Here is a 15,947-nt window from a genome sequence, read left to right on the forward strand (position 1 = left end):
CTCCTCATAACTCTTGTTATCTTTCTTCTCGGTTGTCTCACCGATTTCACTGATCTATGTTGTCCCTGGAGACTCTGAATCTCTTCTCTCTACAAAGGACAACAGCTCCCATCGCGCTGATTTCAAGCGTTTTTCAACGACATCTGATTGTGCATTTAGTGTGAAACAAAGCAGACAAAGGAAAAGCAGGGAAAGAAGACTGCATTCGCGATTCTAGATAATAGAAATAACTAAAAGGCTTTCAGAACAATAGGGGAGGCTAGAATTTAGGAGGGGGTGTACCAAAATACAATTCGCACATCAATATTGTTGATCTCGTGAATGCGTCTTATCAAGCCCGCTCATCGTGTCATTCCGAGAAGCTTCTTATCAGCACAGTCATGTGGTCACATGTTTTTGTGTGTGCGATAATTGTCACCCGTCAGACGCAATATACAAAACGGTGGGGTAGAAGATGGCGGATACAGAAGGCAAAAGGGCAAAAACTGGAACGTGCGTACCGCCCGGTACGCTTATTTTTGAGAGAAAATAGTGTTTCGTTTCGTCAGATGACGACACGAAGCAACAAAGCTGCTGTGTACGTCTGTTTCCGCGCCAGGTGGTGAAGGTTTCAGGGACAAATATTTTTTAGAGACGGTGTTCGCTGGCAGCAAGGTAAATCGAAAATTCTACTTCCTAGTTTCGAAAGTTACATGCGGAAAAGTGAACAAACCATAACAGAAGAAAACATTAAACGAGAAAAGTGAACAAACGATTTCTACCGTAATCCTAAGGAGCTTTCGAAAATTATAACGAATGGTCTCGCAGCGACTTTGTTTTTTGCAAGAGTTTGGGAATTTCCTAAAATCCCAAACAGCTTTCAAAAAAAACATTTTTCTCGAGCAGGAAGAAAGAAAAACTCAATATTCTGAACATCTTGTGTGTCGCCTAATTGTTATTTGATTCTAGGCGTTTTTCTTCTCCAAAGAAAACTTCCTTGTTCAAATAGGTATTAGGTTGAAAGCAAAAGCAACAAAAAAAAACTTTGAGAGAGTGAATAATACATGCTAAATGTTTTCTGAAATGAAGGGCAAGCTGACATTTAGAGAACATGTTCTTCTGAAGAAGTATAGCAAGGTCAGACTTCTAAAGAGATTTAGATTAAGACAACCCTTGCGATTTCCCATAGAATATGCTTAATACAAAAAATATAAATTATACATTGTTGATAGAATTGTGTTAGTGCACTCTATGAATCATCTCTGGAAAGGAGAATATCTGAAAATCGCGTGACTTCTAATTAGAAATTCACAGGCTTCCAAAATTTCTCGCCGAAAAAAGTCCTCTAGAAGACATCAGAGATGAGTGCTTTGGTATGCAGCTCAAGAAGAGCAAGTGCGATAGGGAAAACATCAAAAAATAGCCGAGTGTGTCGTCTCATCACTCACCACTCTCCTCGTTGTCGTCTTGGCTCATCCTTGTCGCCGTCTTGTATTCGAGATTAGAGTCGTCTGGGAGATTTCAGAAGACGTCAATCAAAAGAGGAAGAAGCTCATCTTGCTTCTTTGTCTGTAACATGAGATGAATGATGTAGAGGAATACAGGTAGACGATGATTTTTAGAAGTTTTGGCAGGTACTGTTTACTCGAACAATCACATGGCCGGTCACATGGCACGCTCGTGCCAGTAGGAGAGAAGAACATGAAAACGGAACAAAAAAAAGAAGATGAAATGAAAATTTAAGTGAATTTGACAGAAGAGTCCTTTGAAGCAGTTTTGTGGTAGATAAAAGACCACTAGCCTATTTACATGTTAGAGAAAAAAAAAGAGAAGAAAGAGAAGAAGAAGAACGAAGCTTATTAATTTTGAGATTCTCAGAAAAAAGGTTCGTAAAAAATAGGAAACCGGCGATACCAAATTATGCAGATTCTGTGGCAGATGGACAGAGACAGATGTGTGTTCAAACAGTGAACAGATGGGCAAAATGACCGTATCGTTTTGATTAGAAACTGACCTACAAGAGCAAAATATAGATTTTCTTCTAAAAAGTAGAAGGTTTGTTTGCATTGAAATTCATTTCGAATCTTCCCCTTTTTTCATTTCGGGTTCTCAGGATTCCTAATGAATCCTTGCCTACTTGAGATTCAGATCTGATTTGCTTTTTTTGAGTTCAAAAAAACAAGAAAATGTCTTCCGAAATTGAATCCCAACACACAATATGGACCCAAATGAATTTCAGAGAATATGGATTATGGAGGTCGTTAGTCCTTTCTTCCCCCGCTTTTTTGAATTCTTGTGACTAGTAATTGAGCCAATCTAATTCTGGGGAATGCTATAATAAGAGCTATTTTTTTGGAATGAAATACTTCTGGAGAGCAGCATTTCTAGACTCTTTCAGCCCAAATAGCTATGGAAACGAGATGAAACGGACCGGATAATGATGATCAGAGAGAGGATTATGAAGAGGAAAAGGGCGGTTCTTTTTTTTTGAAAATAGAAAAAAAGAGCCCTGGATGAATCATTAGCTTCAAACGAAGGATTGCGAGAATTGAAACTATAATTTGGTGTGCCCTGGCAGGCATTTTGTCTCAACACAAAAACGGCATACAAACACATGGAATCAGTGCCTTCCACGTGATGAGGAGGCCTTGTTTCTCTCTGCGGACCAGGCAAATAAGAAGAGGTTTATATGCGTTCGTTTGGGCATTAATTCTCGCATTCTCTCCAGGTCGAACGCTCTCTCTCTCTCTTTTCCTCACTCGCGCACATTCGTTTGAACCATTTCCTCCCAAAACACCTGATGATGGGTAATAGAAATTGGTTGTCTAGAGAATTGAGTGGGAGGATAAATAGAACAGACTATCATGAGCTAAAAAAATGTGTATTAATCTCAATAACAAGAAAAAACAACGGAAACCTATATCTACTTTGGGAAATAACACATAAACAATAAATAAAATCGGTGATTATAGATCTACGGCAGCTCTTCTCGACGTCTTCTTCTCACTCGTTCTCCGCTTTTCGAATAGACGATGCTGTGTGGCAATTGCTGCTCTCTGAAAATATAAGTTGCACTTTGGAAAAAGTTTCACGATGAGTTCGCACCGCTCTCAAAATTTTTTCGTCTTTTTCGGTAGTCTGTCGCTTTCCTTGCTCCTTTTCGATGGCGTAGATGGCAGATCTCAACTTATCGAAGCAATCGGCAACGTTAAGATGGCGTTCTCGTGTTCTATCACTGTCGATAATGAGCTGAAACCGAGAAATTATCGTTTCCATAAAAAAAGAGGCTCAAAAATAACAAACCTCTCCAGCAGAGTTAATTCGATGTGAAAGCTTCTCTTCAATGGAATTCTTCAGCGAATCGGATAACCACTCTGCCTCGCTAACTTTGAATCGGATCTCTACTTTTGTGGCATTTTTCTGCACATTTTGGCCTCCTGGTCCACTGCTTAATGTGTATCGTTTCTCGATTTTCTCCGTCGGAATCACTCCAGTGAAAGAGACAGATGAAGAGGCGGCTGATAACTGAAAAAACGGAGATTGTGATTTACTAGTTGATATTTATATGATTACCTGGATTTGGCGTGTTGCTTTTGTAACAAAAGAATAAGTATTACGAAGCATCTCGATTAAATAATTTAGAATTTCTTCTGAAAATAGAAAAAATCAGGAAAATCCTTATCGATTTACGGTGAACAACAGGCGCGTCGTTAGGGCGGAGTGTCGTTGCGAAATTTTTTTAGCGGGAGTTCAAATAGAGTTTTTAAAAGAAATGTAATAAAAATAGCTTGCTTTCTAAGAGAATTTCGAAAGAACTTTTGATTCCTGTCTCATCAAAATGAAAATGTTCTTTCAATGAAGCGTATTTCCTCCGCAGAAACCCTCGCCGCAGAAACCGTCACCTTCCTATGGAAATCACTAGAGAGATGAAAAATCATGCAAATTTCCATGAACCCCACCCAATGGTAAAAACAAAAAAGAAAATTTATGATTCGTGATTCAAGAAGAATCACACATCACTTTTTGATAAACAAAAAGAAGATGTTGACAGGTTGATGATAGTAGACCACACAAAGTTTTCTCGATTCAAAGACAATAATTCCCCTATCATGTATTCTCCAGATATGGTTCATCCGTTTGAAACTGATTCCGGGAGAAAAGTGAGAAAATTTGACGTTTTTTTTCCTTATTGTTACATTGTTCAGTCCAAAAATGAAGTGCATTCTGGAGGAATGGGATGGCCAAAAGCTTCATTATTTTTGATTGGTCATTCTGCTGGAGCTGGAATGTTGGCAATGCCAATGGCCTTTTCTGTTATGGGTAATTTTTAGAAATCAAAAAGCTTATATTTTCTTTTTTTTTTTGAAAGAAGGAGGAAAGTAGTTTCTAGTTGTTGACCTTGGTCTATCTACATAGACAGTGTAAAATAGACAATAATAAACCTCGGAAATCAAAAGTTTTTCAGTAGATAATAAAAAAAAACATTTCCAGGAGTTGAAATCGGTACACTTTTGACTATAGTTTGTGCGGGGTTCTCATTAAATACTGGTCTACAATTAGGATGGATGTGGTTGATGTTGCAGGAAATATGGCCTGAATATCGGAAATTGTAAGTATAACTTATAGAAAAAAGAGAAAAATTCAGAATCGGCAAAAATTGATTCTCGAAAATTTCATTTAAAAAACATCGTCAAACCTGTTATAGAAGTGCCCCCAAAAATTTGACTTTGAGACAATTGTTCTCGGTCTTATCAAAGATATCAAATTATAACTCGTTTATCATAATATCAGAAACATTTTTTCAGTTTTTTGATATCTTTCACAGGAATCGAGATAATTAAGCTCAAACTAAAAAGTGTAAGGGGCCCGTCTATCACAGGTTTTGCGGAAATTACAATGATAAGATGGTTCAAAATTTTCGAAAATATCAGGAAATATCAAAAAATCTAACAACTCATTTTTGTAGTTTGAAACTTTTTTGTACAAAAATGAAATCAACCATTTGGGAAAATATATACATAACAGTTTTGTGATTCGGGGTAATAAGTGACTTTTACCGTAAACACTTTATCATCAAATTTAAGCTCAATCATCTTGATTCCTGTGAAAAATATCAAAAAGTAGTCAACTAATAAAATTTTACTAATTCTACGATAAACATTTCACCAGTTGACCACATTTTTATATCTTTCACAGGAACTGAGATAAATTGAATTAAAGTTGATTCTATTGGAGTGTTAACGGTATGTGTGTTTGTGGCTCGTTCAAATCTTTAAGGAAACAGAAAAAGTACAAAGGGTTTTGAACAAAAACTGTTAAAATATACTTTTGGTCAATAAGGCTCTTTTGAAAAACAGAAACTGCAGAAAGTCCAAGAAATTTTCAGATGCCAAAATCCATATGGTGCTATTGCATTACGTTCCTATGGACCTATTGCTCGACACGCAATAGAAATAATGGTATGCTTCTCGGAACTAGGATATACCGTTGTTCTCTTACTCCTTGCCGCCAAAAATGCATCCGTCCTCTTTCATTTTTTCCTAGCAATGGATATCAGTCAGTGTTATCTGATTGTCATTGTCGCTGTCCTTGTCTGGCCATCAATAATGCTTCGAAGTCCTGAAAACTTCTGGCAAATCGCATGGATTTCTACTGCTTCCAGCTGGGCTGCAGTGGTTCTGATAGTGATTGGAGTGATTCAGGACGCTCCTGTTTGCAGTAAAGATGTACCTCATGAGCCTGCTAGTGTATTCAAAGCGTTTATGTCTTATGGATCTATGGTTTTCGCATATGCAGCTCATCCATCGTTTCCAACTTGTCAGCATGATATGAAACATCCATCCCAATTTTCTTATTCTTTGATGCTCACATGGGGAATCATTTCAGTATATTATATGGTTGTATCTTATCTAGGCTACTTTGTATACGGTAGCTCAATTGGAGATTCAATTATATCGTCTATCCAAAATACCACTTTTCAGCAATTGGTAAGTTGTCATGTATTCTTAGAAGCTCACCTTATTTTCAGATTAATCTAATGTTCGCAATCCACGTGGCATCTACAATAGTAATTGCTTCTTCACCAGCTTTTCAGATGTTTGAAAGAATGGCAAAAATACCCGCAGGCAAGTCTCACCCAAACTTATTGGGACGAAATTCAAAAATTAAGATTATTTTCAGAATTCAACTTGAAAAGGTTCTTTCTCAGAACTCTGGTTTTTTTCCTAGTTACCTTGACAGCTCTCACATTCCCACATTTTGGACCAATGATAAATTTGGTGGGATTATTATTATTTTTTTAAAATTAAGATTCTAAAATTTCAGCTCGGTGCCTCTGTGAATTCTCTGATTGCAATGATTCTACCATCCGCATTCTACTTGTCATTGAGGGCTTTCAGAGAGAAATGGAAATTGAATAAAAAGAGGACGGAGCTCCCGAGTTTCAAAGAGTGAGCCGTTCAATTTAAAAAAACTGGTACGAAAACTCTCAAATTTTTTTCAGAATTTTCCAAACAACACCCAAGCATATTCTGATTTTCAACATAGTTTCCATGAGTAAGTATTCTGAAAACTGACATCGTTGGATTCCAGTTTTTTCAGCGTTTGGTCTACTGGCAGCCATCATTTCCACGATATCAGCCATTCGAACATTTTTAGATTCTTCTCTGCCTCCTCCATGCTACATTCAATATTTCCAGTCTGGTCTCTCATTTTCAGCTCCGAATGGAACTATTGGTTGTTGTGGAACTTATCGAAATCTAACATCCGAGTTAGATCCAAACGGATTTTGCTCTTTTAGAAATGTTTAGATTTATAGATTTTGAATCAACGAATGAAACTTTTATAAAAACAGATTTTGGTTGAAATTTCAGTTTAAAAAGATCAAGGAAACCAGATGTTCCGTATGCTCACCGATGACTTGAGGAATCGCTAGTATTGGATTCTTGGTGCATCTTTTTAACTTTTTTCATATTTTTTTCAATTGAGCTAGCAGTAATAAATACATTTATTTGAAAAAAACAGAAGTTTACAAAATGAGAGGTTCATGAGCACTTCCAGAAAATCAGATGATTGATCGAATCTGTAGATGGGTCTTGGGTGGCTGTTCCATCGTCTAAACCTTCTCCACAACTGACCAATAGCTGCTGAAAATTATTTTTTGGCTTTCTAGATTGCATCAACTATGCACAAATTGACAAACCTGTGAAGATTGCTGCGATGGAACATTCAAACTACTTCGTTTCTGTTTCCGAGAAGAATGATTGAAATGTGTTGGAGTTTGAATGGGCAACAGGATTCGGCACGGACCACTGTGACCGATTTCGCACACTAAAAAATTTTAAACTTCAAATTTTGCAAAAATTTTCAAAAAAAACGCACCTCGAAGATCAGGAGTTGGGTTGGACTTTGCTGATTGTACAGACGTTGATAAAACAAACCCAGCTGATGTTCCAATCCACAGATTATGACGAGCTACTGTTAGACAGGATACTCGAAGGCAACCCATTTTATGTTCTCGAAGAATATGTTCCCTTCCTAGTAGTTGAGAACGAACGAATGATGCAATATTGAAATTATTCAGAACTGATAGTTCGAAGACATCGAATACGAAAATTTCCGTAGATTTTCGGCCGCATAAAAATACGTATTGACCAGTTACATTCATTAAAGTGATGACGTCGGAGGATGGAAGGATTTCGACGGGTGGCTGAAAACCAGAATAGTTTTAAGAAAACTCAACTAGAATGACTCACCTGAAACTTGCCAGTATCTATGAAATATGAATGTAATGAGTTTCCACTGGCTATAATAACTCGTCTTCCAATTTGTTGCATATTAGTAATAGGTGCTTGACAAACATGTCCAACTGTTTGTGGATTATCCAAATCCCAATTGCCATCTGATCCAGGTCGGAATAGCAATAATTGAACTTGATTTGAATACGAAGTTGCCACCAAAACATTCCCGTTTGCTGCACAAATCGAAGTGATACTATTCCGAAGTCGAGCCAACCGATCTCTTGTTCTGGATCGCACTCTTTCAGTGGAATTCACTACGAACACTTCTCCATCGTCGTTTCCAATCCATACAGTTGTCTGTCCGGCGGTAGAAGCACCTTCATCTGAAGACGATTCTGAATCTGATCCACTGCTGTTGATATCCATTATTGTCTCATTTTGCATTTGTTCCAAAGACTTTTGTGACTTGATTTTTCGTTTTCGGGGTTTCCTAAAATTTTGAAATTTCAAATTTGAAAACAAAAATTTTAACTTACATCGGTGGTGGTACTGTACACATCGCAGTCACTGCTGCGTTCCCAATCGCCGAACAGCTTTCAATTGTAATTTCTCCAGAATCCAAAGCCATCACAGCTACCTGACCACTGAATTTATCACTGGCACATACCCAAAGGAACGGGGTATTGTCCACGCGTTTTCCCGGGACTACTGTAGCGGTGCATAGCTGAAAATTATTAGATTAAGAAATACTCACTATCAGAAAAAAAGGAAATTCAGAAAAACTACAATTTCAAGAAAAATTTAAGAAGTTGACATTAAAAAATATTTGAAACATTGTTCTTTCAAATACGGAAGGAATTTTTTAACGTTCAGTCGAATTTTTTTAGATTTAGATTTTGAAATGAACAAGACGATTTTCAGAAGTATGTTTTGTTGTGTGTATATTCTCAAAACATTTTCTATCTTTCTTATCATGTACATACAGTACCGTTCCATAAGATATACAAAAACGCGGTTTTCACTTGATTTTCGGCATTTTCAGAAGTCTGGAGCTCAATTGTCAAGTCGCGGATCACTTTGAAAATTTTACTGGGTGTAAAACAGACCTAGATTGAAATTCACAGAATTTTTCGAAAATTCCTAGTTTTTCAGGTATTTTCCAATTTCTTAAAGACGCCTGTTTTCTCAATTTTTCAGTACAACAACAGGACAATAAAGGTTGTCTTTCAGAAATCAAAAATGGAAGGAATTTTCAAAAAAAGTTCTGTGAATGCAAAGTTTTTAATCTAGGTATGTTTTAGGCCCTCCGAAATTTTCAAAGTGATCCGACTCTTGACGACCGAGCTATAGACTTCTGAAAATGCCGAAAGTCAACTGAAAAACGCGTTTTTATTAACCGACACTGTATATGGAGATTCTTCAATTTTTTTCCAAAAACTGAAATTCAATTTACCTGTAGTCCAGGCCTTGTCTGATGAGCTATAATAGTCTTCAAACTACAACTCGGTGCCGCAGTCAAATGTTTTGCCAATGTCGTCTTTGCATCTTTGAACGTTGCCTCCCAAACACTTCGTTTTTCCGCATTCGGAAATTCCAAAACAAACGGTTCGAATCCATTTCTGTTTGGCAAAAGAGAACCGGTTATGTTTTTTTTGAACAAATAGACATTGGCTTACGAGGTTAGAACATCCAAATGGACTGCACTCAAATCTGGATCATTGCTCATCTTTTCCGTGAGCTCTCGGATGTTCATTGAGTTGTCCGTCTCCATCGTCTCCAACATCTCCATCAGAATCTGTAAACCGGTTTCATCTTCATCTTCTTTTTTATTTCGTTACTTTTATCATATCATCTTTGGAAATCACAACATTACACTCGATTCATCGTGTTCCTCTTCACAACCGCTGTCTCCTTTTTTTCACCTCTTTTGAATTTTTCTTTTTCAACCCAAAAATTCATATACCTATTCATGCAAATCTTCTCCGATTCCATTCCCTTTCCATGTCAAAACTCTAAAAAAACTCGAAAAACTTTTTGTCATTCTCAATTCAGAATCAAATTTTGCATCAGAAAACGTCAATTCTTCAGAAGGTATCATGTGTTGATGTCTTAGACAATACATCATTTTGGTATTGTTTTCTTGCTTTTTTACACCTTTTTTGATTGTTTTTGAAGTGGGAAGGAACTGTATTTTTATCTTTTTTTAAAAATATTTTTATCTTCAAAATTTCAGTATTGAACCAAAAAGGTATAGTGGCAAGCAAGTATGGGATTAAGTAGAGTCTGGTCGACGACTGATGTGAGTTTTTTTTTTCAAATAAAAAAAACGAGGAATACTGTAACATACGGTAACTAAAAATAATTGAAAACCAGGGTTTTCTAACTGAAACTACTGTATTTCCACCGAAATAACGTAACACCTCCACTTGTACTATGAGCGCAAGAAGGCCGCCCAAACCGCTGACTTTGAGCCCTTATATCTTGGCTCCTGTGAAAGATATCAAAAAGTGGTCAATTGATAAAATGCTGTTGATATTATGATAAATAATTTATCAGTTGACAAATTTTTAGTATCTTTTACAAGAACCGAGATATATGGGCTCAAATTTAAACAATAAAAAATCGAGCTGATTGAGGTCAAATTGGAACAATATGTAGGTTCGGTTGTCAATAACAGGATATACTGTATCTCGATCAAAAACAGTACTATTCAAATAAGTTTAGTTCTCACACAAAATTTCAGAAAGATGGTCCCACATCTCATATAAACGAAAAAGGAATCGGATGGATAATCGCCGCAATTTTCATCATCGGAGAAACCGCTGGCGGTGGAATGATTGCTCTTTCCTATGCTCTCACATCAATGGGTCTGATTCCCGGGCTGATTCTTCTTCTCCTATGTTCTGGATTCTCACTTTATACAGCCCTTGAGCTGTGCTGGACTTGGAAAATCATGCAAAATCGATGGCCAGAGTATAGAGGAGATCAGTGAGTTTCCCAGTTTTTGAATAAGAGGAAGTTATCAGTCCAAAAAAAAATAGTTCCGCTTTGTGTCCTAATTTGAAACGTTAATGTGATAAAGAGTATAGATGTGATAAACAGTACTTCGTATCGCAGTTGATCTAGGGAAAATCATACCTATGATAAATATATATTTTGGATATTGGAAATGAAAAAAGGATTGAAGAATGGCTACAAAAGTTATTATAAATTTTCAGCCTGTTCTGAAAGTTAGGAAAATATCAACCATAAATAAACTTGATTTTTGTAGTGAACATCAAGATCGGACAATTTCAATATAGCGTAAAACCTGTAATACAAGGGCCTCCTAACTTTTCACTTGGAGCTAATTTATATCGGTTCCTGTCCAAGATAAAAACAATTTGTTAACTGACGAAATATTCTTGTTGATATGATAAGCATTTTGTTAATTTATCACTTTTTGATATCTTTCACAGAAAGTGAGATATATGGATCAAAGTAGATGATCAAAGTAGATCTAAGTAGATGGTTTGGGTAGAATTATTACAGTTTTTACGGTGAACAGTTTTTTGGCGATACCAAGGAAATAGTGAACAGATTCAAATTCTAAATTTTATCCTAAATCTCCTAAATCTCCTCATTCGAAACAAAAAAACCATTTTCAGCTGCCGCAAGCCGTATGGAGAAATGGCATACAGAACAATCGGTCGTAAAATGAGATCCTTCATTGCCTTCATGATCTGTATCACTCAAATCGGATTCGCCACTGTTCTAGTTCTCCTTGCCGCCAAGAATCTTTCCATTCTACTGCACTTCTTCTTTTCTTTAGATATCAACCAATGTTATCTAATTCTAATCGTTGGACTTGCTGTCTGGCCAGCCACCATGCTCCCATCACCAATGCATTTCTGGCAAGCTGCTCTATTTTCCGCAGGCTCCAGTACATTTGCAGTGATTCTCGTGGTTATAGGATTGGCTCATGATGCTCCCGTGTGCTCTCAAGATGTTCCACACGAGGAGCCCAACCTTCTGAAGGCTTTCATGGCGTTCGGAACATTTGTGTTTGCATTTGGAGGTCATGCAACGCTTCCAACGATTCAACACGATATGAGAAAACCCGCTCATTTTGTGCATTCTGTGGTTTTGGCTATAATTTGTAAGTAGCCAGATTGATTCTTCTGGGAATTAATCTGATTTCTTATTTTTCAGTCTGCACATGCTTGTATCTTTGTATTGCTGTTGGTGGATATTTAGTTTACGGAAGCACCGTTGGGGAAGCAATTATTCCTTCGCTACAAATCAAATGGATTCAACAAACTGTGAATCTGATGATTGCTGTTCACGTTATCACTACCATTGTTATTGTTATGTCACCACCGATTCAACAAGTTGAGGCGTTACTCAAAGTACCACATAGTGAGTTTGAAGATAGCTCTTTTGTGTTTTTGAATTTTTGGAATTTTTCGGAATTTTGGAATTTTTGAAATTTCGTAAATTCTTGAATTTGGGGAATTTTTGAAGGTTTTTGGATTTTTGAAATTTCAAAAGTTTTTGAATTTTTGAAATTTGTAAACTTTTGAAATTTCGGGTTTTTTAAATAAATTTTAGAAACTTTGAATTTGCTAAATTTCTGAATTTTCTGAATATCTGAACTATTGGAAGTCTTGTATTTTTTTGAACTTTTGGAATTTTCGGCTTTTAGAATCTTGGATCTGAACTTTTAGAATTTTAGAATTTTGGATTTTTGGAATTTACAAAATAGTATTTGAATTTTTTGTATTTTTTGAAATTTCAGAATTTATGAAATTTCGGATTTTCTGGATTTTTTTTGGAAATTTCGGATTTTTGGAATTTTTGGAACTTTTTGAATTTTCAGAATTTTAGAATCTCGGAATTTCTGAATTTTTAGAATTTCAAGAATCTCTGAATTCTTGAAATTTCTGAGGTTTTGAAACTTTTGAATTTTTTGGAATTTTCGGAATTTTTTTGGAAATTTTTGAATTGTTCGAATTTTAGAATCTTGGAATTTTGAATTTTAGAATTTTTAGAATTTCGGATTCTTCAATTTTTGGAATTTCTGAATTTTTAAAAATTTCTGAATTTTCGAAATTTTCTGGATTTTGGAAATTTTTGGAGATTCTAAATTTCTGAAATCTCTGAATTTTCGGAATTTTTTTGGAATTATTTGAATTTCTAAATTTTTTGAAATTTCTGAATTTTTGAAATTTTGCATTTTCTGGAACTTCTGGAACTTTGGGTCTTTTGGAGTTTCTGGAACTTTTTAAAATTTTAGAATTTTGAACTTTTCGGAATTTCGGAATATCTTGAAACTTTTGAATTTTTGGAATTCTTAAAATATTGTAGATTCCAAAAACAAATCAAAACTTTTCAGAATTTGGAATTAAACGATTCCTGGTTCGTACGGTGCTTTTCTGGTTCGTCATCTTCATTGGCCTCTCTATTCCACATTTTGGGCCCGTTCTTGATTTGGTACGGTTTCGAAATTCTCCTCTAATCGGTCACATAATACTAAAAACAACAATAACTTTTCAGATCGGAGCATCCACGATGGTTCTGATGACCCTAATTCTACCTCCAATCTTCTATCTCTCTATCAGAACTCAGGAAGTAATTTGGCTTCAGGAAAATGAAAAAAACGAAGATGTAGCAGAACCACATCACGAAAGAGTCACTTTCAAAGAGTGAGAAGAAAGTCAGAAATTTAAAAAAAAAGAGAATATTTCAGAATCCTCCGTCTAACTCCTAAGCCAATTCTTGCCTTGAACGCTGCTGTTCTAATATTCGGAATAATTGGAGGAACACTATCAACAATCACTTCTCTCATCCGCCTAGCTGATTCTGATATGGCAGCACCATGCTACTGGCAATACTTTACAAAAGGTCTCCCATTCTCCGGTGACAATACTGGATCTGTTAGCTGTTGCGGTACATACCGTAACCTTACAGTATCCGGACAAAGCCCGATTGGATATTGTTCGCATCCCGATTTTTAATACGTTTTTGAATACGAGTATTTATTTTTTAGAGAAATAAACCCTTACCTTCTTCTCACACTTCAATAGAGAACACAACTGTGACATCTTCTTTAAAACTCGATCATCTTCTCTAGAAGATTCCAATTTCCTCTCGACAGTTTCCAATTGAGAAAGTGTGTCTTTTGATATCTGAACGTCTTCTAAAGCGACTTTGAACAAAAGTTTGAATCTATTGCTCTCCAGAAAATCCATAGACTGTGATCTAAATTTTCAGAATCTCGACTTCTTCTCTGTTTCAGATTCTTACGTCAATTTATTGTACATAACCTTTGCTTTCTTCTTGACACTGGTCACCAGTAAAAGATCAGAGAGCATAAAAATACATCGTTCCCGGTCTGTCCCTTTCAAAGTGATGATGTCATGTCGGAGAAGCGTCCTCTCTTTTGTCACCAACTGAAATATTCAGAATATTGTTACAGATCAGAAGATCAAAACCCACGTCATCTAATCCATCAACTATCGCTTCGATTTCTCTTAACCTCTGTTCCATTTGTTCACTTCCGTCTTTATGTTGATTTATGGCAACTGCCAGACAGTGGATATGACGTTGAGCTCTTTGAAGACGTTCACGATCTTCGTGTTCTACTGGAGTATGTTTCAGCATTTGTTTCACGATCAACTCGTATCTGGGAACCCGTTGGATTGGAGAGATCAGGAGAGCATCCAAGTCTAGTTTATTCGGATGATCTCGGCAACATCTCTGGAATTTAAAATAGGAAAAGTAGCCTCTGATTTATACTTAAACTTCTACACCTGGACCAAAAGTTTGTACTTGAATAAAATTTGAGTTGGACTGAGATGCTCTTTATAGAAATTTACCTACTACTAAAATTCCGAGAAAAAAACACCAAAATCCTAAAATGTCCTGTATTTTCAATGAGTCATAACTTTTTTCTTGGAAGCGCTACACAAAAACTATCAACTACGAAAATGTAGTTTCTTATTTGAATCATAATAATTTTATAACGAAATTGAAAAAGTCTTCATTCCGAATTCGCACGGCTTCATCCAACGAATGACCTATTAGGTTTTTCGGAAAGTCCTTTCCATTTTTGATCTGTTGTTTTCAAACTTTGTTTTTTTGAACGGGGTAAAAGCGAGGAAGCTGTCGTTTTATCAGTATATTGGTGGGGTCTAATAGTGTCTGCACCCCAACGGAGATCATTCCCCCCCCCCTTTTCGTGTAATGAGATATGCTCACCGTTTTCGGCTCTATTAATTTCCATTTTTGGACTATCATTTTAATTGTATTTTTATCTGATCTTAAATTAGCTGAAATCGAACGCCAACTAGTAGCGGTTAACAACGCAAATGCACCCATTCGAACTACTATCACAACCTGGATTCAGTAATTTGAAAAACGGGAATTCTTGTTTGACGAAAATCCCCCTTCAAAAAGGCAAATGGGCTTACATTAGGTTTGCATGCATTAAAAGCTGGGAAAGAAAGGGACCCTCCTCAAACTGTGTGTGAAATATGAAGTACATCAGCGGCAAGCCTTTCGTTAAAAAACCGTAGATTGAAAACTCTCGGCACAGTCAAAAAGTGGGAAGAAATTGACCACATCTTTTGGCTCAACGCAACTTTTTTCCCCGGGTGGGCACCTGTTTGAATCTTCTCATCCTGCGTTGCACACATAAATGTTGGAATCAAACCATTGCTAGTGGTGATAAATGGGTAAAGTGTGATTACAATAAGCAACATGCTAAGTGGGTTGACAAAGGCACTCAACCACCAGACGTCTCGAAACGTGAAATTCGTGTTAAAAATGGGATGTTGTCGGTATGGTGGTCTACCAAAGAATGGAGTATTAGGAGCTGCCTGATAATAGTGTCCCTTTTACGACCCATACCTATTCTTGATAATGATGGTCATTACATCTAATTTATCCGACATCGTTTTGACCTATTTTACTTTGAATGTATCTGACGCTAAAAATGGAAAGGACTTTCCGAACAACCTAATACATAATCACCCGGACTCGAGTTTGTACTAGCATAAAAATTGTGTATAGCGTTGTATTGTGCTGAAACTTATTATGCAAAAAGTCTAATGATTCGTCTGTAAACTGGCCAAGTTTCAGATTATTTGATCAAATTTGAGCTGATATATCGTTTGTCAAAGTTGGGGTTTTCCCAGTCGCGACGCTGCAGAACGACGGCTAAGCTCTCGAGGAACCGGGGCCGGGCCC

At 36.5% G+C, this 15,947-nt stretch overlaps 4 protein-coding genes across 4 annotated transcripts; 2 read left to right on the forward strand and 2 right to left on the reverse strand.

Annotated features, from left to right (window-relative positions):
* Positions 1-2,945: 2,945 nt before the first annotated feature.
* CBG05209 lies at positions 2,946-3,603 on the reverse strand (the record flags this gene model as incomplete). The annotated part of the gene is made up of 4 exons (XM_002641248.1): positions 2,946-3,035; positions 3,085-3,228; positions 3,283-3,504; positions 3,553-3,603. 4 exons carry the CDS (start codon positions 3,601-3,603, stop codon positions 2,946-2,948), a joined length of 507 nt encoding a protein of 168 aa, XP_002641294.1.
* Positions 3,604-4,088: 485 nt separating this feature from the next.
* CBG05208 lies at positions 4,089-6,902 on the forward strand (the record flags this gene model as incomplete). The annotated part of the gene is made up of 9 exons (XM_045243668.1): positions 4,089-4,299; positions 4,471-4,588; positions 5,366-5,966; positions 6,008-6,075; positions 6,188-6,257; positions 6,304-6,428; positions 6,482-6,534; positions 6,580-6,782; positions 6,852-6,902. 9 exons carry the CDS (start codon positions 4,089-4,091, stop codon positions 6,900-6,902), a joined length of 1,500 nt encoding a protein of 499 aa, XP_045092881.1.
* Positions 6,903-7,022: 120 nt separating this feature from the next.
* Positions 7,023-15,077, reverse strand: CBG05206 (the record flags this gene model as incomplete). Its single annotated transcript, XM_002641245.1, has 9 exons — positions 7,023-7,124; positions 7,181-7,308; positions 7,360-7,687; positions 7,734-8,208; positions 8,255-8,442; positions 13,763-13,958; positions 14,004-14,149; positions 14,196-14,456; positions 14,958-15,077. The coding sequence occupies 9 exons, from the start codon at positions 15,075-15,077 to the stop codon at positions 7,023-7,025; spliced, it is 1,944 nt and encodes a 647-aa protein (XP_002641291.1).
* On the forward strand, positions 9,985-13,714 carry CBG05207 (the record flags this gene model as incomplete). Its single annotated transcript, XM_045243669.1, has 6 exons — positions 9,985-10,017; positions 10,462-10,706; positions 11,366-11,856; positions 11,910-12,116; positions 13,093-13,402; positions 13,447-13,714. The coding sequence occupies 6 exons, from the start codon at positions 9,985-9,987 to the stop codon at positions 13,712-13,714; spliced, it is 1,554 nt and encodes a 517-aa protein (XP_045092880.1).
* Positions 15,078-15,947: the final 870 nt, after the last annotated feature.

Source organism: Caenorhabditis briggsae, assembly GCF_000004555.2.
Source record: "Caenorhabditis briggsae complete genome, chrIII, whole genome shotgun sequence".
In the NCBI taxonomy this organism is placed as follows: domain Eukaryota; kingdom Metazoa; phylum Nematoda; class Chromadorea; order Rhabditida; family Rhabditidae; genus Caenorhabditis; species Caenorhabditis briggsae.